We start from the raw sequence: 27614 nt of genomic DNA, 5'->3' as shown, positions 1-27614 counted from the left end.
AGACCTTGTCATAAACGCAAATTCCTGGAACCCCCTTTGGAGAGTTTAACTGAAATGACCTAGAAAGGAACGTTGGAACCTGAGGCTTCTTTGGTGTTGGGGAAGATTGCTTACAAACCACAACTGGGGTGGGAGGGAGGCGCAGTGTCCTCCTTGGGTTCTAGTGCTTTAAGGAAGGCTGATACCTGCAGAGTATACAGCACGTAGGAAGGTGATGCCCTGCATCCCGCAGTTTCTCCCAAGCTCCCTTATCACTTGTTTTTAAAGGCATTCCAGACCAAAGCTGCAGCGGATACCAGCACTACCGTGAGGAGAGGGAGACTGGGGGTCTCCATGGCGCTTACATGGTGGGTTCATTCCTCACATTAGTTTTTGATAATCTGGTAAACATTCCAACCCACGTGCGAATCAGTGAGATCACAGGGGAGGAGAGTACGGGTGGGCTGACAGTGAAATCCTCACTCTCCAGTCCGTGTCCTTGGGCGACTAGGAATCGCTGCACCACGGTTGACGTTCCTTTAAAGTGTCTCTCAGGAGTGTCTCACTGACTGAACGAGAGGTGGGCAGAGCTGCGATGTGCCTGGTTCTAAAAGGCTCCCGCCCAGTGGTTACTGAGCTGCACACTGTCGCTTGCCCCCTTCCCCCTCCTTCCCCGCACAGCGCCTGGTAAAACTGGCCCATATTTTCACCTGCCACTGCTGGCTCTTGTTCTGCGTATGGAAATCTACTTCTAGCCCTAAGGAACTGCTGTCTTCCCTGCTGTTTCCGGACCCACCCCAAGCTTCTCGCTCGTCTAAGAAAAGGCAGCCTTTAGAGTCCCAACCAGCCACAGTAGGCACTCCTTTCCTTGGCCAAGCAAGTTGACCAAGCACAGAATATGCCCGCATTGTGTCGGAGCACAGCGGGGTGTTCCTTAGTGACCCAGAGCTCAGGCAGGCTCCCTCACCGGCCCCTTCCCGCTCATGCCAAGGGCAGAGGGAAAGCCTGCGGGCTCTGCGAGGTGAACCACAGATAGCAGGGTTTACCTCCACCGATGGCACGGGCGGACACTGTTTGCTGAAACCAACAAAGTTTACGAGGCTACACTTGCCTTTGGACTCAGCCACAGGCCAGGAGCCCAGCTCGGGACACAGAGGTGGCAAGTGAGGCCAGGAGACTGACAGTCCTGGGAAGCCAGGTTGGGTCACTTTTTCTCTTAAGAATGACTTACAGTTTTTTATATTTCAGAGAAATGTTGCCAAGAGAATAGGTCAGGCTGTCAGCTTTGACATGGAGCTGAAACCAGAATCATGACCGTAAACGAAAAGAACAATTTAACTCAATTCTCCCTCTTCCGGAAGCTGTGGGAACCTAGCCTCATAAAATCCCAGGCAGCAAAGACTGTAAACTACACAAGTCACCACCATGTTCTTGGGAATTAAAGAATAAAATAAAATTGGGTGCTGGCCCTCATATCTTGATCAATCATAACACTCTCCCTTTTCCTTTTGTGTCCTTGTTTCTATCAAACAAGACACGACGAGATGTTAAATTAGTCTTCAGTGAAATTTGCTCTAAGAAAAGCCATGGGTATTTTGTTCCCACGCTGTGGGATAGCTATCAAACACAACGCCAAGGGACAAATATTTTCAAAAAGAGAAAGTGACACTAATAATGACTTCTCTCCCCAAACGATGGTCAAGTTCAATGGGTCTAAACACTGAGAATGGAGGAAACACTTGAGTGAGTCAGTATCACCTAGTTCTCAAAACAGAACTTTCCTCAAAGGACTTTGGGTTTAAAGAACATTAACCAATGCAACTTTCACTAAAACTCAATGGGTGTAGTGAAAGGCAATTCTGGTGAATACGAGGGAGGTAATTATTTTCTTCCCTTCACACATCTTTAATTTATCACATAAAATAAATAATAGTAAAGGTATTACAGAAACAAAAAATCAGCCATATATCACCACTCTTTTATCAAGTGTTATAACTGTCCTTGTTCCCCTTAAGTTCAGATACATATTTGGAATCACTGTAAAGAACAAAAGGTATTCTACTTTTTTTTCACTGAACATTATCATAACTAGTTCCCATTTTGCTACAGTTTCTATCATCATAACTTTAGTGACCACATAATATTCCATCAACCTGAACTACCATAATGAATTAGTTATTAGATGTTTATGTTATTTTAATATTAGTTCTTTCGTTTCACTTGTAGCTATACCTAGAAGACAGGAATTGCTTTTTCAAAGGCTTGTCTACAATACCATTTTTCTTTGGGTGTAAAATGATTTAGCTATTTAATGGAAACTGTTAATTTACTAAGGGGAAAATTGTTGATAGGGTTTTGTTTAAATACAGAATTTTGCAAATTGATGAAGTTATAGGCACAGTTCAATCTCCCACCATTAGGTGGGGCTCTACTGCATCAGGCCAATCCCATGTGAGGAAACTAACAAAACTTCTTACAGGTTATCAGCCTTCTTCTAACTTTCTTCCTTCCGTTGCTTTGCCAACACTTTGCCATATCAGCTCATTCTCTTCTTCCCCTTAGTAATTGGTTTCCTCCCTTGAGACATTCCTTTGTACGAAAATCCATTTCCAGGAGGAATTGACGGACTGCCGAATGCACAGTGTCTGTTTTATTTTCAAGGTCAACGCTGTCTGAAGTGATTCTATCTTAAGGCTCTACCAGCCCCGCGGATGGGTGGCAAGTAGACGGATAGCAAGTAGACATTAGCAGGTGGCTCATACCTGTCCTGTCCTCTGCAGGTTTGCAAAGTGAACATCAGGGATGAAGAGGACCGGCTGCGAGTGCAGATCAGGCATCGTTTTGAAATAGGTGATGTCACTCTTCTTTTGTAAAGGTATCGCTGCCAACTTTCCATCAGAGGCTGGATGTGTTAGAAAACCCAAAATTCAGAGGGTTACACATGACTAAGAACTCTCAAATGTAAGCTCTAGTCTTAGCTACATTTCATGACTTTCTCCTACGAAGCTTTCCAAGTGCCAATAATGACCCCCACCCCCTTTCCCACTGCCAAACCAACAGAAGGAGCTCAAACTTCGAGTGAGCACTCCTGGGGTGGACTGCTGTTCCCCTCCTGCCCGCCCCCCCACCCCCCCCCCCCGTCCCTCTATGTGTCCTAGGTTTATTTTTAAAAATTCTTATTGACTTTATTGGGCTGACACAGGTTAATAACATTATATAGGTGTCAAGTGTACAATTGTATAATGCACCACCTGTATATTGTATTGTGTGTTCACCACCCAAAGTCAAGTCTCCTTCCATCACCATTGATCGCCTCTCTACCCTCTTTTAACCCCATCCCCTTTTCCCTCTAGTAATCACCATACTGTTGTCTATGTCTATGAGTTTTTTATTTGTTTGCTTGTTTATTTAATCCCTTTTCCTTTTTCACCCAGCTCCCCATCCCTCTCTGTGTCCTAAGATTTCTTGTCTGTAAACGGAAAGTGTTGGTCTCAATGATATTACAAAGTCCCTCCTAGCGCAAACACTCTGTGATCATTGATTCTATTTGCTTTTCGCAGGGACAATTGACTCTAGGGAAAGCAAGTAATCCCTTGCATGTCTGTAGTTTCGCCCGCAGCCCACTTCTTTCCACCTGCTCCCTAGTGGGCCCAGGGGAGTCCATCCCTTTTCAGTGACACTCACAATTGTTGCACTGGGTTTGGGAGGCCTGGCCTTTCCCCTTCTTCCTGTTCTGCTTCCTCTCTTCGTCTCGGATTTTTCTTTCTGCTCCCTGAGAGGGGAAGACAAATACAGACAATGCCAGGGATGTTATCACAGCACACAAAAACACATCTATCATGATACTGCATGCAAATCATAGGGACAAGAGACAAAACAAGGGAAGAATGAGAGCAAGCAGTCCCGTTTCCATCCCTCCAGTGAAGTCAGGCTCAGTTCTGAAGGCTGAGGGATCTCACTTCCCCTAGATTTTTCTCTTTTTTGGTATCTTGACTATCTACACAACTTCAGCTTTGAATCCCTACAGAAAGACCAGACCCTGTTCCCTGTCCCAGTGAAGTCACGTAAATAACTTACTAATTATAATAAATGTCCTAAGATGAAGCCTTGGCCCATTACCTTCATTCCTAGACACAGAGAGGGCATTAAAGTTATTGTGAGCTCCCTATAAAATTTTTCCTTTGCTTGCTGTGGTCATACAGCAATGGAAATGTGTGTGATTATGCTTTTTAAAATCATACAGTAATGGAAATGGGGGAGGGCATAAGGAAACTTGACAGGCTATAAGATTACTTTGTACATACAATACAATTTTATGTTTTTTTTTGATATGTTCGTATGGTCTTGGAGATGGTGCTCATTGAACCAAATAGAAAAAAGTTTGGTCTAGCCCTGGCTGGTATGGCTCAGTTGATTGGAGCATCATCCCATACACCAAAAGGTGGTAGGTTCAATTCCTGGTCAGGTTGCAGGTTCGATCCCCCGTCTGGACAACCAATGTTTCTCACATCGATCTTTTTCTTCCTTCTTTCCTTCCTTCCTTCCTTCCTTCCTTCCTTCCTTCCTTCCTTCCTTCCTTCCTTCCTTTCTCTCTCTCTCTCTCTCTCTCTCTCTCTCTCTCTCTCTCTCTCTCTCTCTCTCTCTCTCATTTTTTTAAAGTTTGGTTTATTCTCTTCCTTTTGCTCCTCTGTTCCTTGTAACCTGATTTTTTCATTGGTGTCTCTTCCAAATCACCTTTTATCTCTTTCCTTTTGGCTTTTGAGGATTCCCTGATCATCCTCTCATCTCTTTCAATTTTCTATGTCAGCTTTACTAACTCAGTTTCCACTTCTCAACCCGAAATACCAATGTTTCAAAAGTTTCCTTTTCCTTTCTCTCTCTTCATTTTTGATGCAGAAGAATTCGTCTGCACTCATGTTTTCATGATACTCTAAACAGGTGAAAACCAGATAGACATCCTCATACTACATTTCAGTTTCGCATTTACAGTCCCTCCCCTGTGTGGCAGCATATTCAAGGAGCACTGAAGCGTGAACTGGCCAGCATCCTCTAACCTTTTAGAAACTGACCCCCAAATCACCACACACAAAAGACAGATTTGGTAGTGTTAAAATTATCCTACTATTATGCAAAAATAAATTATTTCAAAGCCAAGGGACAGATTGGTGAAAATACTTGCAATATAAAGTGTTGAATCCTTAATCTACAATGATTCAAGTACAAAAAGTGATGTCTGTGCATTTAACAGTTAATTAACTTTATAATATTCTGAAAATATTATGTTATCTAAACATCAAAACTCTACAAAACCTTGATATATCTTGAAGAGACCTCCTAAGCAAATATTTCTATATTTTTAGTCTCCTCTTGCTATAAATTTCTGTGGTTTATGTATATCAATGACAACTCAAAACTTAAAAGTAAAGCACTGTAAAATAATTATATTTTTATAAGAATGAATAGTAAGTTTTTTTTAACATAAAATGCATATTTAAAATATCTGGTTAAAATATTATAACTTTTAAATTTTAAATCTTATGTACATAAAACTCTCAGAACTCACGTGGCATAGAATAAGTGCCATGTAAGCATTAGCCCCAAAGCTACTCCTTTATACCCTCATTGACCACAAATTCCAATTGTGTCATGGCCTTACTTTGGCCAGAATTGGGAATCTGCTTTTTTAAAAGCCAATGTGATCAGCAAAAAAATACATCTCCTTGTTTTCATTCAAACCATTTGTGTGTTTTTTTATGATTGCCTATGTCATGACCCTCGTCCATTTTTTCCTTGGTATGTTAGGGGGTTCTTCTCATCGACACAACCATTTCTATTACTTCACTGGCCTCTGTGTCATGGAGGCAACTCACTGTCCCTGGGAGTGACGGCTGGATGATGGGCACTCACCAAAATCGTCACAACCTGAAAGGCTATTAGATATTTTAGATATTGCCACTAGATTTTTTATATTTACCACTGTGCTGCCTGCCCACAAACCCAGTGCAGTTCTAGTTCATGTATTTCTTCCTCTCTTCTTGTGACTATCTCCACTCTCTGCTCCCAGAAACCCACTTCTCCGTACACTCTATCACTGGTAAACCAGGACTTTCAGACATTTTAATGGCACGGTAGACCTCAGATGCCCCACCTCACTCTCCAGCGAGTACCTTGGGTCACTTCTGTAGGTGTCCTGGTCTTTGACAATCAAGTGGCCCCTTTGCTTTCCCTGTGGATGCTGATATCACACAAGTCTTGAAATTGTTCATGCCACTCATATTTGGGATGTGTACAGACCTCTTGTCACATAACCATGGGATTTTAATCTTAGCTATTCTAATTGCTTTGTCTCTTATGGGATTCAGGGAGATTCAAAAACAATGTCTCCTCCTGAGTGCATGTTTACTAATGAACTTATTTTATAGAAGCCATCTCTGTTCCAAAAACCTCTAAACAAGATTCCACTAACCCCAAAGAATAACAAAGGTTACATTGATATGTTCTAAGACAGGACCTACATCCACTAAAAACTACTAATCTATGATAAGTGAATCAGACTCAGCACAATAGTGTCAATTAGTCATTAAATGAGTGGTAAAAATGACTGACTAAAAATAGAGTTGGTTGATGACTCCCTAGATATCTAATAGGAATTGAGAATGAAAGATTACCACTCCCACTATGATTGATAAGGTGATTATTCTGACACCACTAGACAAGAAAAGGTGACAAGGGAAAAATGTCATTAAAAGTAATATCTAATAACAAAGATACCTTTATGACAAACTGTCATCTTTACTCACTTTGTCGCAGAAGACCTTGATCTGGCAATAAGCTCTATGAATGGGTTTATTACTACGATTATTATAACTGTATGTATCAATCTGAATCATCAAAGGAAGTCCTTTCACCCCTTTTTGGGAAGAGAAATCTGTACTCAGGCAATTCACAGTGATGAAGATCTAAGGGAGGAAGAAAGAAAAAATAAGTTCATAAATCACCATAAGAAAGGTCTATTAAAAAATACGTAAGTCTTAGACTGGAAATCAAAATACTAAATGCATATATAAGGATAACTGAAGAATAGTTGGATAGTATGACATAAGAACAGGTTGAGCATATAAAACATGATAGAGTGCATAATTTATAAATATATAAAAGTTTTTGCTTTCATATTTGATATAAAACAGACCATTAAAATTACTTTCCTTAGAGTATATCAGCAAGATCTTACTTATTTTTCAAACATGCATACATTAGCTGGGTAAAACATTACTTCCTTAACATGTTAAAGCTGTAACTTCTAATAGTTATATCAATTTCTCTAATGTATGATCAATGGAATACAAAAACACACAACCCAAACCCAAACTAGATAACAGCTTCCCTGGAGCATTATTATAATGAAATGTAGTTATTTGTTTACATATCTAGTCTTCCTACTTGACTATTAAGTATAAGATTTGAGACCATTTCTTATCATTTTGGTATTACTGGTACCTAATATAGTACATGGAGGAGAATGGGCAGTCAACAAACATTTGATGAGCTTATCTGTAAAAAGTCCACTAGATTGGGAGTCAACCCCCCAGGTTTTAATCCCAGCTCTAACCAGCTAAGAAACCTCAGGCAAGTCCCTTAATGTCTTTGGTTTTCAATTTTCCTTTTAAATCAGAATGTAAATACTATTATAGAAGAAGTGAAAAGATAAAAGAGGAGCTGGAGAAGGTAAGACACGAAACAGGAAGAAAGAAATGTAGTAAAGGCACCAGCATCTTCAGTTTACAACACAGGGCATCAAGAAACAGAACAGAAATTATATAAATTAAAAAAAAGAAAAGGAAACTCAAGCCGAAACCGGTTTGGCTCAGTGGATAGAGCGTCGGCCTGCGAACCCAAGGGTCCCGGGTTCGATTCCGGTCAAGGGCATGTACCTGGGTTGCGGGCACATCCCCAGTGGGAGATGTGCAGGAGGCAGCTGATCGATGTTTCTCTCTCATCGATGTTTCTAACTCTCTATCTCTCTCCCTTTTTCTCTGTAAAAAATCAATAAAATATATTTTAAAAAAAAGAAACAGAACAGAAATTATATAAATTAAAAAAAAGAAAAGGAAACTCAAGTAAATTCTTAAAGAGTACAGTACTGACCAACAGAAGAACTAAAAATATAACTTTATTATAAAATACTGGGAGCAATAGAGGGAGGAGTGTAGGTAGATGTCAATACATGTCATTTAAAGTTGATTTATCATAGAATAGAGGTATGAGTACAGTACCTAGATTTATGTGGTAACTATATAAATAGTAAGAGTTGTCTCTGGGAAAAACTGGGTATGCGTATTATATACTCTTGGTACTGTTTTTCCTTTAATACCACATGTATTATTTTTACTTAACATAAAACTTTAAATCACTCATTGTTTTAAAGTTATACATTTCTTTATTCTGAGAGCCATTTCATCAAATGTATTATCTGACCCAAACTGCATTTTAAATGCCATTCAAATTTTTGATTTAACTACCAGGTCTGATGTAATTAATTTCAAGTTCAATGCCTGTAGGCTTTTGGAAACTTATACAACCAGATATCTAATTTTTAGTGCTATGTCTACGTAAGGATCATTTTTCATTTTATTTTTAAGCTCCTTACTTGGCAATAAGAAACACACTAGCGAGGCACCACACACCAATAGCAGGCAAGGCCAGGTGACAGGTCTTAATAACATGCTAATTACAACAACCTTGTGCCTTGTGCCACAGGCTCTCACTCTTCTAGCCAACATCTGAAAACAAGTGCCTAGAGATGACTTAACCATTCATTTCATTTCATTCATTCCTGTTATTGGTTCACTCATTCATTTATCCTATAAACATCAACACACACCCACAGTGGGTCAAACACAATGTTAGACACTGCGGATAGAGAAGGAATCCAGACCCCTGCCTCACGGAGCTGACAGTCCAAAGGGAAAACAGGTGAGGAATCCAGCTATGACCACAAAGGGTGGTCAAGGCACTCCAAAGAGAGACGTATACAGAGACTCTGAGAACACAGGACAGAACGCTGACCCCGAGGACACGAGTAAAATACAAAACCCACACAGCACTGGGATAAGACCAGGAATTCCACAAATGCTTGTTTATTTGGGAATGGTAGAGAAAACCAGTGATTAAGAATGCAGATGCCAAGTGATTCAGGGGACTGAGTGATAAAGACTACTAAGAAGAGTATGTATGCCATGCCTGATTCTCCTATTGAACGTCCCTGGCGAAAGTAGACAGAAACGTCTTTCTATTGCTCCTGGAGATGCCTTAACTGCAGAAGAACATTCATTCATGGCACAAAATTATTTTTAAATACCTACCATGTCCCTGAGGCTGTGCAAAGTACTAGCATAAATGCACTGATTATGACCCGGGCAAACAGAGAAGTCAGAGGCTAGATGGAGAGAGGGATGATGGTGCTCCAGAGATTATAACTTCATCACATGCTGATCTTTAGGTCAAAAAATAAAAGCATACTTTCCTAGGAACACTTGCCTTTGTAAAACTATTATTACTGGCAATGGGATTACCTTGGCCCGAATGTGTAAACATAACTTTATGTCAGCAAATCAAATGATCACTCTAGTGAACAATGCAGTTGTCCTTAATTTTGACCACGTATTTCATATACAAATCCCCCAGCTGGTGTTGTAATCTACTGGGGCCTCGAACCACACTGGCTATTGTTCCACTCCTCAGAAAGCCCGCCTTGTAGTGCAGAAGCCAGAGGAGAAAGGTGTTCTGATGAATATTTCCTAAGCTATTCGGACTCACGGTTGGCTCACTGATTTATCCATATATCACTCAACAGGCAGGAAACACTATTCATTGTGGCCTTGTCAGCTCCACCTCTCAACTGAGAGAGCTGGGCTGATGGAATGTGTATACTTACAAAGGCCTCTTCGGCAGGACGGAGCCGCTGAAATAACAGATGCTTACTGGCAACACACTACAACAAATAGACTAAATCCTTCTTGGAGGAGCAATAACAATCAGCCACCCAGTAGAGAAGGTCTTTAAAGGTCAAATGAGCTATCATACACTAGACTTTACCGGGAGACACTTAGACTGGGTCCTCTTAATAGCGAGAGGTCCTGAGTAGAAGGTCCAATGGGCTTGCTTTGACTCATGCCATCCTGATTCTATAAAAAGTAAACAACACAAGAATCGGTCTCCTTTGCTAAATGGTGTGGGCCTCCCAGAGCCATCCTTAGAGGCAGGAATATATAACAGGATTGGCACCGTTTTCCTCTTGCCTGGCTGCCTGACCCAATAGCAAAGCAGTTTCAGTACCCGATGGTATCAATCGTAGTCTCGCTGTGGTGCACTCAAAACCCAAATAGTTGAACTTTAACTGCAGTTGGGGCAGGGGGTGGGGGTGGGAAGGCACGGCAGCACATTAACTAAAACCTTGGCTGGGGAACTGATAAGCATTCATTTGTTTCATCTTGCAAACCCAACCATGTCCCAGCTCCAGGCACAGCAGGCAAATGTGAGATCAAATTTCTTGGAAGTTTATCTACAAAGCACTGTTTGTAAATGTGTATTACAGAAACTTAGCGAAAGGTATGCTTTCCCCCACCAGATGTTCATCCAAATGCCAAGCACGGAAAATTCTGTTTAGCTTCATAGGAGCCCTGATTATGTAAAGAGCATATAAATGCCATGAACAATTGGTCTGTCACCCGAGAGTTATGAATGTTATGTATGTTCCTACGATATTTTCAAAACCTCCGTTATTTGTTCTCCTATAATTCTGACAGTACATAGTTTTTAGAAAAATATTCATGAAAACAGGTGTATGCGAGCAGATAACAGATGCAATTTTAATTTTGTCACTGGATCAAGGATTGAGTCAGGTAGAAAAATTGTTTCAAGATGTACCAAGACCTTTCCAGAAATAGGGGCAGTCTCATGACAATTGACATTTTAAAAATAAAATCGTTTTTTACACGTGAATTACAATTCCCATTTGGTGGCTTCTACACAAGATCAGTGTCTTTGCCCAGGTTATAATACCTCTCGGTTGTGCACTACATGTAGTAAGATTTATTAAAATAAACACAGGTCAATGATGAGCTTTAGAATTGCTACATTAAGTTGATTATTAACACCCAAGATTTTTCTGAGAGCTTGCCATTAAAAGAAATGGGCTGATCTTTGATTTACAAAGCAATTTGAAATTTCAAATATCATAACATCCATGAGTTGATGGAAAGTATTTTTCTCTTTAAACAAGTGCATCTTGCATTTTCAAGAAGACCTCTTTGATCAAAGACTATGAAAGCTCTTTATTTCCTAAGGTTGAGACTCTTTTCCAAGAAGTGGCACGTGCATTAGCTCCAAATTACAGGGTCATAAAATCAGCATTTCCACTCTAAAACACAATATATAAACACATCAGTGTGCTCTTGCCAATATCCTTACTCTCTTTTCTCCTTGGTTCTTAGCATTATCAAAGGCCTTCAAGACGGTTTTCTTGCATTTTCAGCATTTTTCTTCTATTTTATACAATTGTATTTGGGTGCAGATGCAATGCCAAATAAGACAGAGAGACAGACTAAAGGTAGATAATGTTAACAAGTGAAATCTCAGTCTTGGGCATTCATTTGTTTCTTCTTGCATTAATTCACCAATTATTTATCAAGGGCCTGACATTATGCTAGGAAGTGGGAACAAGAATGGCAGGCCAGATTAGATCCCCTGCCCTCAGAGAGCTTGCAATTTTGTTGAGGATCTAAGAATCTCCTAGATTCCCTGACGCCTCCATTTATATGGCACTTTTAGGAAATGATTTAAAACCTGATAGTGTATTTCTCTATTTTCTCCTATAGACACTTCAGGAGAAAAGCATACACATACACATACACATGTGGCTTACTCACATAGCCTACCAGCTATCTATATTCTTTTAGTACCCAATTTTTTCCACTTCCAGTACATGCGAAGCGTGTTCCCAATTGACAGCCTTTGCCATTTGTTCCGCCCTCTGCCTCCAGTGCTGTCCCCACATATCATCACATTGCCACTCTTCCTCATTCAGATTTCAGTCCAATCTCAGTTCTTCCTTGACCGCCCTAGCTGGAGTTGTCTTCTGCCTCCTCCTCCCATCCGCCCACGACCAGTAACACACTCCGTCAACCTGCTCTGTTCTATTTTCTTCATAGCACTTAACACTATTTGGATTTAGTTTGTTGTTTATCTGTCTAGTGCTTAATTATCTGTCTGCTCCACGAGGCTATAGCCCATAAGAAGAGGGCCCTTGTCTACCCCAAACTCAATCTAGTCCCAGTACCAGGCCCACAGTAGATACTCAACAAATATTTGTCCAATGAGGTAAGATAACATTACTTTTCTAAATACGCATTTCCCTCTTTATCTATGCTCTTGCTTTCCTAAGCAAAACCTCTTAGGAGTTGAAATTGCTTGTAATGGCTGTATCTGTCAAGATAATAAGCAGGGTTAGCTGTGCTGGCCAGATTTATACTCAAAAAATATTACCTGTCTGTTTATCAACAAACCTAAATTGAGCACCAAATACACACACACACACACACACACACACACACACACACACACACAAACACACACTATGGAAGATACTATAGACAGAGATGCTATGGGAGATACAGAAGTCTATGGTAGGGCCCTGCCCTTAAAGAAAAGGAGGGGTATACAGTTTTCACTGTTGAATAATGTACATACTCACTATACATGCTGTAAGCACATGATGAAAAGGGGAATGCTCAATGAGTCAGCCAGGGGAGATGTCCCGTAGGAGCCCTGAGCTGGAATAAGGAGACAGCCTCATGGGAGAGTGGGGGTTTGGGTTGGGGAAGTTAAGAGCAGCCTGAAATAGGCTGGTGAGGGAAGAAGCCAACCAAAATACTTGTGTCATGGTTGTCAAATAATGGACATTTGATGAGGTCGGGTGTGTACCACTGAAGCCAAGAACTATGGCCACAGTATCCGACATCCAAGTTACAGAGGACCAGGGGAGTGAGGGCTGAGAAAAGGCCACCAACTTCAGAAGTAAAAAGGGTCTGTGCCCTTCCCAAGGCCAGACTAATGGAGGGAAAGATGGGAAACTAGATTTCTGGGGCAAGTGAGACAGGACATGAGGATGGAGAGGAAGCATCTCAGCTGGGAAGTTGGCAGAGGAAGGAGGGATGGCCAGGAACATGGACAGCGGGCAGCAGGGCCCAGCAGAGGTGTTCTTCACAGATGGAAGAGATACTCACAGAGTGAGAGAGGACGAATGTAAGAGGCTCCAAATAGGAGGGGTTATGGGAGCTCAGAGCTTCGGAGGCAGGGATTAAATGATATCAACTCACACGTGAAGTTTTATAAGAAGAAAGACAGAGTTTTCTCTGAAGCAGGAAGGCAAAATGAGAGGAAAGCACAGCAAGAAAAAAGAAGTACAAGGGGCTCAGAGAAGGTCTGTAGCCAGTGCAAATCCTGGCACTATCGCCTGGGACTAGTTATTTAACTAGTCCTCATTTTTTTATTTTTTTATTTTTTATTTATTTATTTTTTAAAAAATATATTTTATTGATTTTTTACAGAGAGGAAGGGAGAGAGAGAGAGTCAGAAACATCGATGAGAGAGAAATATCGATTAGCTGCCTCCTGCACATCTCCTACTGGGGATGTGCCCGCAACCCAAGTACATGCCCTTCACCGGAATCGAACCTGGGACCTTTCAGTCCGCAGGCCGACGCCCTATCCACTGAGCCAAACCAGTTTCGGCTAGTCCTCATTTTTTAAATAGCTATAACTATCCTTACCTTAGTATTGTGACACTTTAAAATGAGCTCATGTTTTTGCCCTGGCTGGGTGGCTCAATTGGTTGGAGCATCGTTCCATACACCAAAAGGTTTTGGATTTCATTCCCAGTCAGGGCACAGAATTAGGTTGTAGGTTTGATCCCAGGTCAAAGGCATAAAGCTTTGAGGGAATGGTTGCCCTTTTGCCAGAAATAATGCAGAAGACATTACTATTAGATCCTCCCACTACAAAAGGCATTGTAGAAAGAACATGTTCCCCTGACAGCCCAGGATGCTATGCGGTAGCTGGCAACCTCAGGTAAGCTTGCTCACCTCTCTGAGCTTCACATTCTTCATTATTCCCATGAAAAATTATATCCACTTAAAAATATAAATGCTGCATAATGTATAAAAAGCACCTGGCAGAGTGCCTGGTATATGGTAATCACTAAACAAATATTAACCATGGTGCACGCGCGTGCACACAAACACACACACACCAGTCTATGAAATCCAAGTCTGTAATCTAATTCTCTACACACACACAACAGTTTATGCATGTACGTTATAGAGCCCTACGCAGGATTCGGGTCAGAAACCACGGGTACTCTACATTCTAACAGAAGATCAAGCTGTTGATATCTTCAGTGAGATGCTTTGCAAAGATTACTCCTTCTATATATGAATTGACTCCAGCTTTATCCATTGCCTTATAAAACTAAAACAAAGGCATGGCTTTGTTTAAGTTCAATACCAAAGACTCCAGCAAATGTTTACCTTTCCCTTATAAAGCTTCCATCACCTACACCACGCCCCAGCAAACACATAAAAATGCCATTTGCCCTGCTTCACAGTGTGTGTCCTGACCTTTTAAGACCCCTCCCAGGAGCCTGCCCCAGCCTCTTCTTTACTCTTGAGACTATGGAAGATGCCCTGTAATATCCTCTAACCATCCATATATCTTCTTCAGACTAAAGAACCCATTTTCTCAGGCACTGTGCTTGGCAGACAGTGGGAGCCCAATAAACACAGATTAAATATTTTAGACCAAAAAAAACCCAAAAAACAACAATGCTGAGAGGGAGGGAGGGAGGGAGAGAGAGAGAGAGAGAGAGAGAGAGAGAGAGAGAGAGAGAGAGAGAGAGAAGGAGGGAATGAAATAATACATTTGGAACAATTTAATGGATCTGCCATGAATTGGTACTGAATTTCAAGTCAGCCTTTCAATCAGCATAACCTTATTTTCCACCCTGAGAGACTCAACAGTTCACGGTGTATGAGAAGGTTAGAACACCTACATTTTCTCCAATTTACCACCTTTCATAGGCCATAATCAAAGGACTGCCATTTCCACCCTCCCGTCTTTTGAGTGACTAAAATTGAGGTAATGAGGACAGAGAGGCTGTGTTTTCTATTCATTAGCAGATGAGGGAGCAAAAAGCTCATCTGACTTGCTGGCCACTGGTTGCACCTTGAAAAGACAGCCCTGGGAAGAGAAAGGATTGGCCATACGGTGAGAAAAGAAAGGAAACCTGCCAGGGGCGGAGGGTGGACTAGAAGGGGTCAATGGGGGAAAGAAGAGGGACATAGGTAACACTTTCAACAATAAAGATTTTTAAAAATAATAGAAAGAAAGAAAGAAACCTGGACTCCATGTGGAAAAAGTAAGCAATCCTACACGGTAGCGCTAGTTCCGTCTCACAGCACCAAGGAGGTCATGATGTGAGCCCATCCAACGCCCTGTGACACGTGGCCACGGGCACTGTGAGGCATCACGTCCACTTCATTTGCTTCCTTCGGGATGAATTTGCTTCCATAGAAGTGAGGTTTGTAGTCCCAACTTCCACTTTTATCTTCCTGCTCCTCCAGTTGACTCCTCTTAGCACATCCATGTTCGCATCCTTACACTGGGTCTCAGATGGTTTATGCTATCTCCCTCAGTACTAGAGCAAAATCAGACCCAAAGGCAATAAAAAAGGCAAAAATTTAAGGAAAATACGGCCCAGAGGTAATATCAGCATGTGTCCCCTTACCTTGCATTTCCTCACAATGTCAAAACTTACATGAAATCTCCTTTGTCGATCCAATTCATTGAAAGCATCTAAAGTAGCGGTTCTCAACCTGTGGGTCACGACCCCTTTGGCGGTCAAACGACCCTTTCACAGGGGTCGCCTAAGACCATCCTGCATATCAGATATTTACATTACGATTCATAACAGTAGCAACATTACAGTTATGAAGTAGCAACGAAAATAATTTTATGGTTGGGTCACAACATGAGGAACTGTATTTAAAGGGCCAGAACAGCCGTGGGCAAACTACGGCCCGCGGGCCGGATCTGGCCCGTTCGGCTGTTCTATCTGGCCCGCGGAGCCGAAAGAGCGGAGGGTTCTCTTGTTCTCCCCTCCACTCCTTCACCAGCAGCAGTGTTAACATGGCAACGTCGGGAAACACGGCCACAGATCCTTCTTCTGAGTCCAGTTTAAGAATCCATTGTGGGCCTCAAGTCAAACAGTTTGCCCACCCCTGGGCCAGAAGGTTGAGAACCACTGATCTAAAGGAACCCAAAGTTAGAGGAATCTACATATAAACATTGCTTATCCTATATATTAAAAGGCTAATATGCAAATTGTCCCCTCGGGAGTTCAACTGCTTGCTATGATGTGTGCTGACCACCAGGGGGCGGTGCAGAATCAAGGAAGTCCCTGGCCGGCAGCTGGCAGCCAGGGGAAGGCCCTGATTGGCCCTAATTGCCAGCTAGGCCTAGGGACCCTACTCGTGCACAAATTCGTGCACTGGGCCTCTAGTATATAAATATTTATTTTCAATTTACCAGCTTGGTGAATGTGGGTTTTGTTTATTGGATTTCTTAAGTTGCAAACATAAAACAGATAGTCATTGTGTGCCCTCTGCAACCTTCATTTTCTCTGATAACAATCACTGTTCTTGCTTTGAAGTTTTTTATGCTGTGCTTCCTGCACAGTATTGCAAAAAAAAAAAAAAAAGAGTAAGGAATAGTCTTCCCTGTTCATAGCAGGAAAAACATAAAAGAAAAGTATATGGAAATACACTTAAAAGTAAAAATCTGGACACTAGAGAAAGGAGCTAGCGATAAGTGGGGGAAATGCAGAATAAATGTGTTAAGGTTTGGAGAAAAAACACTGATATGTGTCAATATGAGAAAGCATGCACTGATATTCAATTAATACAAAGAGTATTAATTGCAGTAATTCTGCAAATGAGATCATTAATGTTAGGCTAACACACACACACACACACACACACACACACACACTCAGTTGAAGATGGCAAGGAATCCTAATAGTCCTCACTCCCAAATCCACTCTGGTCAATAATATGTACTAGTATGATATTGACAGGTAATGTAATAGGGCAACCAAAGACATGGATGGGGAGAGGCGTGTGTGCTAGAGGTGTTGGACCAGCAAGGCCATCTTAGTGGGCAGGGGACCGACAGAGGGTAGCAAAAGCCGGGTGACTTGATTGAACTGCTTTGCTAAAGAAAATGGTGCTGTTCATTTGTTTTCTTTCTTTCAGGAACTACATACATTGTACCCTATAGATTTCTTTGAGAAAGCACATCATAGCATGCTTTGGCCTAAAAAGATTGCGGATTACCCTCTATTGGGACGGTTAAGAGCATGGACTCTGGACTCAGAGGGACGTGGGTTCAAAGCCCACTTTTGCACTTGCCAATCGCGCAGCGCCTGGTATGTAGAAAGTTGATACTTAGTGGAATGAGAATCTGAGATGCACAGGAAAACGATTTACGACATGGCTCAGCCTCTCTGCTCCCCACCCCATCCCATCCAGGTCTATCTTGCCTATCTCCAATCTTACCACAAAAATTTGTTAACAGGAATGAAAATATATATATATCTTAGCTGTGTCCTTGGCCCCCCTAAAATTGCAACAACTTCCTGTCTGAGAGTTCTCCCAACCCTCCAAATGCAGGAAGAACTTTTACCACTGATCTTGCAGAGCAGAGGGCTGGACTAGCCAACCCCCAAAGCCCCTCCTACAACTTAACACGGAGCATGGAGGACGGAAGGAGGGCAGGATAGGCCTCACCCCAGACGGTAATGGCTCTCCTGCAGGCAGAGGTGCTAGGCTATAAGGCAGCAAGGGATACCCCAGGGGAGAAAAATTTTCATATTACTGAATTATAATAGATTTTAAAAAAAATCTTAGAGACAGGGGGATGGGCCAGTCGTGGATTTCTTTGTTTGCTTGATGAGTTAGCGGAGCTGGTATAAGGGAGGAGGAGCATTTTCACTGACTCCAGAGCATCCCAAAAGGCTGGGTGCAGAGGGACTAGAAAGGGGTTCATGGAAAGAAGTCTCCTTCTTGGGCAGTTCATAAACCATGGGAGGGGTGAAGTGTAGAGAGGGGGAAATGGGTATGGTGTTCCAGCGAAAAGGCACAAAAAGGAAGCTTGTTCCTCAAAGCACTAGTGAGCATCTCAGTGCTCCAGGAATTCTCTGTGGTCACAGGAGAGAGGCCTGCCCAGCACAGGGAGGTTCGCTTAAGCTTGAATTCATTGTGAACAGAGAAAATGCACTGGACACAAAGAAGGGGCCCGGTTTCAAGAATCTGCTTGGAAATGTGGGAGAAGGGGGAGCCCGCTGTGCTCCTGCTCTGGGGGATGATGTCATCGCAAAGAGAAAGCGGCACTCGATGCCAGGAACCTGAGCTCACCGCTCTTCAGTAACCCAATGGAGTCTCCCGTGGGAATTCCTCAACCTGGGGATTAGCGACCAATCGATCTACTTTGTAGGTGCCAGTGTTTGGCGAAGGGAAGAAAGAAAGTCTGCAATAACCCTGGGAATGGGAGTCATGTGAAAGAAGGTACCACAGCAGGGCTCCTGTTAGAAGCATATGGATGGAACCTTAATAACCTGTTGATGTCAATAATCTATTTTTTAAAATATATTTTATTGATTTTTTTACAGAGAGGAAGAGAGAGGAATAGAATTAGAAACATCGATGAGAGAGAAACATCAATCAGCTGCCTCCTGCACACCCCCTACTGAGGCTGTGCCCGCAACCAAGGTACATGCCCTTGACCGGAATCGAACCTGGGACCCTTCAGTCCGCAGGCCGCCGCTCTATCCACTGAGCCAAACCGGTTAGGGCTCAATAATCTATTCTGATAATCCCTGCTTCCCTTCCAGCTGAGGAGAGTGAGGCTCAGCAGGGAGAAGTCACAAAGCCAGCTCTTCCGGTGCCAAGATGAGCATCCAGGTGCCTTCTCCTCTGTCACCTGCTGCTGCCCATCCCCCATCAATTTCCAAGCTGTAACAGGGTGGACTGGGGCTCCCAACCTTACCCACCCTAGATGTCACCTGAGTCACTGCCCGGGACCCAGGGACACCTGTTACACTACAGCAGCGTCCAGACCCTGCGGGAAATGTCCTGCTGGAGACTATTGCTGCTGCTCCTGTCATTTGTGCAGGAAGACGGTGGCACAGCCAGCAGAACCGGTTCTGGGTGGAAGAACTCGGGGATAGTTCTGCCAGATTCACGCGGCCATTGATACCAGAAATCAGTTCATTCCAAACCTCGTTCTAATTAATAGTTTTAACACCTTCCCAGGTCAAACTTTTTCCTTAGATAAACTACACGATTAGAATTTCACATCCTTTCTTCTGTTCATGCTAAACGAGAGGTGAAAGTAAAATGTAGGTCGGCAGGAAAAGGAACACGTGGGAAGGTGCTCTGGAAAAATCAGTGAGCTCTTGATGATGCATATGTGGTAAGAAAACCACATACTGGCTGTTGTTTGTTTTTTAAATAAATGCACCAAAACTTAAATATCCAAATAAAAACTATCCTTTCGCACAGTCATCTTGGGAAGATATTTGGTTTCTCAAATGACGCTGCTGTGGCTCAAATTTTATGTCGTGTCTCTTCTGACACTGCCTTCTTCAAAGCCGGTCTTGTAGAAAAGTAATCTCATTCTTTAAATTAAATGTATTAGGGGGGCATTGGCTAATAGGATCATGTAAGTTTCAAGTGTACAAAGAAATCCCATTTTTAACCCTAAGGTGGTAATGTCCAACTGGTTGATGTGTATTTATATTTGGACCCAAGTGATTTCTGATGATTTTTAAAACATCTTCAAAGATCAAGATTGGACGCCATTATGGGCATTCAAAAGTATGTCACAGCCCCTCTCTTTCACAGTGCCAACCCAAGTCACACTCTGGCCTGCTGCCAAAGGCCTGGCCAAAGGAACCAGGGAATGCTGGCGGGGATCCTGGTCCTGTTTCTCTCAGCTCTACTCTGTCAACCTCCATGTGTCACCACATTCCCCAACACAGAAAACCAGTGAAGATGTAAACTGCATATTCGGCTGTCTGAGGGGGTAGGATTGAGGCCTGGAAACTCAAATGTCCACCAGGGCCAAGCAGAGAAAGTTCCAGAATGGTGAAGGCTAGAGAAAGCATTAAAGAGAATAGCCAGTACCTCACAAGAACCACTCGTGGCCTTGCAAACACTTGGGCTTATGGTTGCCATATTCTTTAATCACCCCAAAGAATCTAGAAACCTAGATTAAAGTAACCTCCTGATTATTAAATGTGGGCAAAAAAATTAAATTTTTGAAATAAAATATGTAAATGTATGTTACATATACCTATATGTTCTGTGGACCATATGAAGGCTGCAAGCCACAATTTGTGTCCTCTGGTCACATAAACCAAAGCATCACATGACACTCTATGGGGCCCCAGCCCTGAAGCCTACAAGAAATTTCTGTGTAGATGCTGCCAATAGGAACTTGAAAGTAAATTCAACTGCTCCTGAGAAGTCCATGATATGAAAATCACAAACAATTCCACTGTGGGAGAGATATCTTTTACTTCTTGTTTTGTTAAAAAACTTTTTTACTCAACCACATGCTTTGTTTTATGCAGTCTGCTTATTATAAAACTAGAGGCCCAGTGCACGAAAATTCATGCATTCAGAGGGGTTCCTGAGCCTGGTCAGGGGACCAAGCCTAAGCTGGCAGTCAGACATCCCTCTGGCAGCCTGAGAGTCCTCAGGGGATGTCCGACTGACGGCTTATGTCCGGGCCTAAGCTGCAGTCAGACATCCTTAGCATTGCTGAGGAGAGTGTCCTGCCACCGCTACTGCGCTCGCAGCCGTCAGTCCGGCTTGTGGCTGAGCGGAGCTCCCCCTGTGGGAGCACACTGACCACCATGGGGCAGCTCCTGCATTGAGCATCTGCCCCCTAGTGGTCAGTGTGCATCATAGTGACTGGTCGTTCCCTGTCATTCTGCCATTAGGGTCAATTTGCATATTACCCTTTTATTATATAGGATCAATAATACTTTATTTTATTTTTTACAGATTTTCTTAATTGATTTTTAGAGAGAGAGGTAGGGAGAAACAATGATATGAAAGCAAAACATTGATGGGCTGCCTCCTGCAGCGTCCCCTGTGGGCAATCCAGCCTGCCGCCCAGGCATGTGCCATGACAGGGAATGGAACCCGGGAACTTCATGGTGCACAGAATGATGCCCAACCAACTGAGTCACGGCGGCCAGGGCTAAAATCAGTAACATTTTAAAGAAATTCCTTAGGCTCTGAGTTGATGAAAAAAATCTTCTTGGCCTCACTAATGAAACAGACTTGATTTTTATGGTTTTTCTTTAAAAGCCTTTCCAGTCCTTTGGGGGAAATTATTAGAAACTATTTTTTTTATTACTTATTGGTTAACCCAGACTGCATACAATTGCAATAACCAAGTATTAGTAACTAAAATATATAGATTAAAGAAACAAGCAAATGTTGCTACAAGAAGCTTCTGTGAGCTAAACCTGTGATGCTGGAACAGCACACATGCTCCAACGTGTTCGAACAAGAGACGCGAGCTCCTGCCTCTGGGTGCGGCATGGAATTGTCTTAATGAGGCTGAAAGAAGGGTCAACTCCACCCAAATTCACTGCCTCGCTGTGGCACCTCAGCGCCTCCATCACTCAAGCTGTCCCTTCGGTTTTGGCATTTTCTTTAAAGGGTCCCTGGGGGCACATAACCATTAAGGCATTCACCCACCAGCACTCGTTAGCACAGGCTACATGGTAATGAATGTTAGGGCTGCGATTACAGCTCACATTTGTAGGTCCTTTACACTGACTGGCAAGGCGCTTCCGAGGATAGGACGCCAGTGTCTCCCCCGTGACTGTGAAGGGCCTGCCCCTCGCGCCCCACACGTGCTGTGTGGTTATTGGTTCCCCTGCCCTCCCCCAGAGCTCTGGATCTTCACACATCACACACCAGACTTGGCACGGCAGAGTTTATTTGGAAAAGTTTGTTTTAATTTTTTTTTTTTTTTAATTAAAGGAGCTGAGTGAGGCCCAGAGAGGTAAGATGACTTGCTAAGGGTTCTAACCCCAGCCCGGCTGTGCCTTGCACGAAGTCTTTTCTTTGTCTAGCCCAGTACCCCAGCCTCTGAGAGAAGAGGACGAAGGGAAAGTCTGGGGCTTGAACAAGAAACTTGTTTTTAAAATATATTTTTATTGATTTCAGAGAGGAAGGGAGAGGGAGATAAAGGTAGAAACATCAGTGATGAGAGAGAATCATTGATCGGCTGCCTCCTGCATACCTCACACTGGGCCTGCAACCCAGGCATGTGCCCTGACCAGGAATAGAACTGTGACCTCCTGGTTCTTAAGTCAATGCTCAACCACTGAGCCACACCGGCCGGCCCTGGACAAGGAGCTTTATGAGACTGACGCGCTACCTACTGCGCTAACGAGGCACCTAATGGACAAGGAGCTTTAAATGGAGGTGAACGGACCCTAGAAGAAGCTTCCCTACAGCTCTGCATTTGACCGACTCCCCGCTGCTCTGAGGCCCCCTTCCTTCTAGCTCCCTGGCACGTTCGCTGCTTGCCCATTTAAGTCACCTTTCTTGGGCCGAAAGCCAGTTTCATTTACATTGTTTTATACGTGAGTGGAATGAGACACTGAGCAATTCATCTTCTTCCATAAGTCCTGCCCGCAAACTCAAATCCAGTTTCCTCTCTCACCCAGCCTTCCCCGCTTGCAGACAATAAAGCATTGAAGGGAGTTGTTTACACTGACCTTTTCATTAGTTTCAAGACAAAGTTGTGTAACGCCCTCCTAGATGGTACATAACTGAAGTACAAAACAAACTTAGGTTTCATCTGGAAACTTCTCTTTAGTGCAAAAGAAGGATCAAGAGTCAGAAGCTATCCAACACAGAAAAAAAGAGTGCAGACAGAAGTTTGGAGTTTTCATGCACTCAGAGACTCACGGCCCGTAAGCAAACAGGAGTACCGGCGAGTCTCACTTGTTCACCTGTCAACGGCGCAACCTCCCCGAGCACACCTTGCTGGAGGCCTGACTCTTGCCCTTTTAAGCCATGCTGGCACCAGAGAGAGAGCGAGAAAGCTTAAGCAGTCAACAAGGAAAAAAACGGCTCAAGGTCACAGCGGTGGGGAACCTCGGGGAGTGAGTTCAGAGGCCTGTGGCCCTGCTTCCTGCCCCCTCCCTCCAGCAGGTTACACACTTGGGAGGAATCATGGGGTCAGGAGACATTCCCAGGCACGTACCTGTGAAACATGAGCTCTGAACCCCTTCTCCCTGAAGAAGGCTGCAGTGAGAAGGGGTTCAGGAGAATCTACAGTGCAGGTTGGAAAGGTTTTGTGGCCACTCTTTGCCAGGCCCAAGGGCTAAAATGGAGCCTGGAGGCTTTGGAGGCATCCCTCAGGAGGCCACAGAGGCACAGGTACCTGTCCCTTTCTCCCCCCCACCCCCCAAAAAAGGCAATTTTGCTCCACAGAATTGCATGTGTATGACTTCTAGAGAAAGATAATGGGTTCACTTCCTTTTGCTCTGGCTCAAGTTAACAGATCTTTCCCTACCTATAAAGCCTGTTGTAAAAAAAAAAAAAAAAAATCACCTGCAGAGAAAGGGCACATTACTTAGAAGTCTGAACAATGAATCCGTGCTCCTTTTTCACTCACCTTGGCCTCCTCATTCACGTCCCAGGTGAAGGAAACCGCATTATATGCAATCTCTTCAATGTTTCCAATTGTATTAAAGCTCTCCTTGTAATCCGCTGCAACGTTAGAAAAGAAAATGGTTTTAAGAATTAGAGTTACCCAGTGACATGGCTAGAACTGTCATTTTTCCAATGGGGAAACTGAAACTTTGCCTCTTCTTCTAGCCGTTTCTATGGCAACAGCTACAGATTTATACTTGCTGATAAGTCTTTCACTAATATTTATAAGAATGTAACCATGTTCCTCTATTAAAAGAGTAAATCTTAGGTGAAGCAATGTGCCTGACTGATTTGCTCATTAGTGTCATTTTTTATTAGGTTTATAAAATTATGCTTTCCCTCCTGAGTCTCTTGTCTCCTACCCATTCCTTCTCCTACTCACTTTCCTGCCACTTAAGTTTTCTGGGAATGCCAGGGTATTCCATAGGGATTGTTTCGTAGAACAGAATATTCTGTTCATCAGCCAGGCAGTGTCATCAGGACTTCCGGAGGAAATTCCGGGAGAGGTTGAGGGAATCATACTCACCTCAGTATCACCAAGGCCCTCTATTCTTTTATTTGTGTAGTACTTATTTATTTCTTTAATCCCTATTATCCACCCCACAAACACTAGCTATTAATAGCTATTAATGTATTCTTTGCTTTTTAAATTTTTTAAATTGATTTTTTAAAGGGAGAGGGGGAGAGAGAGAGAAAGAGAGGAAGAAAGAGAGAGAGAGAGAGAGATGAATGGGTCACCTCCTGCACTTGCCTAGACCAGTGATGGAATCTGCCACCCTTTGGTATATTGGACGACACTCCAACCAACTGAGCCACATCGGCCAGGGCATCTATATATATAAAAGCCTAATATGCAAAGTGTCCCCTCGGGAGTTCAACCAACCAGGAGTTCAATCGTTCTCTGTGACGTGCGCTCACCAACAGGGGGTGGCATGGAATGAAGGAAGGCCCCGGCCAGCAGCCAGCAGCTGGTAGGGACCCTACCTGTGCAAGAAGTTCTTGCACTGGGCCTCTAGTATTCTTATAAGTTGTGTTGATTTGCCTGCATACATAGCTTTCATTTTCACAAATTATACTGGGCTATGAGTAGGGTTGCCAGAATTAGCAAGTATTTGGGATATACTTACCCCAAAAAAGTATTTGTTCTTCATCAAAAATTCAAATTTAACTGGGCACCCTGTATTTTATCTGGCAAGCCTCACTCCAGACCTTCCCAATCTAACTGCAGCTACATAGAATTCCATGGGGACCATCAGTCACAATTCATTCCCTCTCCTCAGAGATGGGCCCTTTGGTAGTCTAGCTCTCTGGTACCACAAACACACCTTTGATAAAAATCTTCATTGCTCACTGTCTCCACGGTCACGGCCTCAGTTGGCCTGCAGGTCTGGACATGATATTCCCAGTGTTACTGCTCACTACTTCCTGTGGTTTCTAGCTTATGGCTGCCATCTGAGGTCTTTTCCCTCCCTACTCTTGACCTCCTTAGAAATGACATCCTACCTTAATTCTGTCCCTTGGGCACTACATAAACATTCGTCACATCCTGCTTGGCTGGCTGGCATCATGATACAACCCTTCTGCTTTTCTTCGAGGCCAGGTTTATTCACAAACTGATCACCTAATCACCCATGTTCTTCCTCTCTAAGCCTCCACGATAACTTTTCTAAAATGAAATGATGACCATGAGCTTTTCATAATTTTTCCTAAGGCTAAATCTTTCACCATGACCTACCAATCCTTCTCGATTAGGCCCCGTACACTTAATCTGTGGAGTCACAGCCCACCCCACAGGGGGTCAGAGGAAGACTCAATTATGATGATATTTATAAAACAAATAATCCTCTTACAATTTCCCTTCTGAGTTAAGAGTTAGTTACTACAGCTGACTTCCAGGGTGTACAAAGTGTTCATTGTCTACAGAATCTGCCATGTTTCTGGTCAGATGGTTGTTTCCTCATCCCCTGTCCTGTGACATTGCCAGAACACTCCAGGGTGGTGGTGTTCCGAGTTCCCTATGCTAACGCTTTAAAATTTTGTAGTCTGTTTCCCTAAAGTTCACATATGTAATCATTTTAACTGTTTACTCCTCACTTGTCACAAAACCTAAATTCACGTCATCCTTCACCAAAACTGTAATTACTTTCTCATGAATACAACTCATTCTGTTTTGTGAATTAGGCTGAGAGTAGTACTCCTATTTGCTTTTTCTATCCATAATTCAAATAATAAGAAAAGAAAGTCCATAAAACCAACAAGCTGAAAATAATCCAGAATAGAACAAAGGCAGTTTGATTTTGTGTTTTGTTTTGTTTTAAATAAAACTCCTTATTCCTGGACCCCTATTGATGGTAAATCACAGAAAAACCTACATTGATGTGCTCTCCAGAATGGCCCTCCAGACTCACTCCCTAGAATGGCTCATGTCAGTCGAGACTCCAACAAGAATTCTATTTCCCCTATTTCTCACCAGATTTCTACTTTTGGGGCCAATCCCATGGGTACAAAGTGGTATCCTAATGATGTTATATTTGCATTTCTTCTACCAGTTACTTTTTTGTGTGCCGCAGAACTTTAGTCATTAGTGTATGCGTGTCATGAGATGAAAAAGGTTGAAAAATCACTGCTGTAAGCCATTCACCTACTACTTTGTGTCTGTCAAGGTTTTCTAACTGGCTGAACACTGCATGCGCACTGATGGTGCTTTGCCCACTTGCACATTTGTCCAGTGAATGAAATGCTAATGGATGCATCTCCTGCTCTGAAAACTGTGTTAATGTGTCCTTTGATGAGAGTTGCTTGCTTAAAGGTGTATGACTTATGGTATTAAAAACAGAAATTCAGCAACTTGGTGTTAAGCCTTCCTTAACTTAGTTCCTTAGGAAAGTTTCTCAAACCCAGGTTTTGTAAATGTTGGCAGCTACAACCAGTAGAAGCTATTTGTAATGAGCCGGTGCAATGAGCTGGGCTTCCTAGAGTTGCCATAACACATTACCACAAGCCTGGAGGTTTAGAACAATAGAAGTTTATTCTCTCACAGTTCTGGAGGCCAGAAGTTCCAAATCAAGGTGTTAGCAGGGTTGGCTCTTTCTGGAGGCTCTGAAAATTAATGGGCCCCACACTTCTCTCCTGGCTTCTGGTGGTTGCTGGCAATCCTTGTGTCCCCTGACTTGGAGATGCGTCCCTCTAATGCTACTGCTGTTCTCATGCTCTTCTCTCCTGTGCCTTTGGGTCTATGTCTCCCTTCTCTTCTAAAAACTTGCCACTGAATTCAGAGTCCATCCTCATCAGGACAATCTCATCTTGAGATCTGTAACTTAATTACATCTTTAAAGACCTTTTTTCCTAAATAAGATCGTATGTACAGGTTCCAGAAGTTAGAACACGAACATATCATTTTTGAGGGTCACCGTTCAATCCCCTCCATCTGAGATTCCCTCTAATCATCGGGAAGTCATGTGATTTTAGTGAGTGACTTTTTTTGCATGCGAGCCACTATCGCTGAAAAATAATCACCCCACTTGAAAAGCATTATACAGCACATAACTGTGACCATATCACATTTGGGATGGACTTGCTTTTCCTAAAAATAAGTGATGATGCAATATAAAAACTACATGTTTTGTAGACCGGTTTGTAAATATCTATATAATACTAACATCTACTTGGTGAAGATGGGGATATACATAGGAAAATGGCTGAGAGGTTTCTACAGTAAAAACCAGCATGATGGAGCAAAATTATAATCGGTTGAAATGGGTCTCTAAAAAAAACA

The 27614-nt window shown here is 42.8% G+C and overlaps 1 protein-coding gene across 8 annotated transcripts in view; it reads right to left on the bottom strand.

Annotated features, from left to right (window-relative positions):
- GRHL2 (grainyhead like transcription factor 2) overlaps positions 1–27614 on the bottom strand; it is a 120924-nt gene that overhangs the window by 20274 nt on the left and 73036 nt on the right. For all 8 annotated transcript variants that reach the window (XR_004972441.1, XR_004972442.1, XM_036337933.1 and 5 more), the window contains 4 exons: positions 23802–23896; positions 6780–6938; positions 3664–3751; positions 2742–2881 (listed from right to left, as the gene is read on the bottom strand). Coding sequence is in view for 6 of the 8 variants with exons in the window: in XM_036337933.1 (XP_036193826.1) it covers positions 2742–2881; positions 3664–3751; positions 6780–6938; positions 23802–23896 (482 nt within the window). In the remaining 2 variants the exon portion in view is untranslated. The remainder of the gene's footprint in view (positions 1–2741; positions 2882–3663; positions 3752–6779; positions 6939–23801; positions 23897–27614) is intronic.

The sequence above is a fragment of the Myotis myotis genome, unplaced genomic scaffold, assembly GCF_014108235.1.
Source record: "Myotis myotis isolate mMyoMyo1 unplaced genomic scaffold, mMyoMyo1.p scaffold_m19_p_16, whole genome shotgun sequence".
Classification (NCBI taxonomy): Eukaryota; Metazoa; Chordata; class Mammalia; order Chiroptera; family Vespertilionidae; genus Myotis; species Myotis myotis.
Note: the sequence above shows the minus strand (reverse complement) of the source record. Positions and strands in the feature narration are given on the sequence as shown.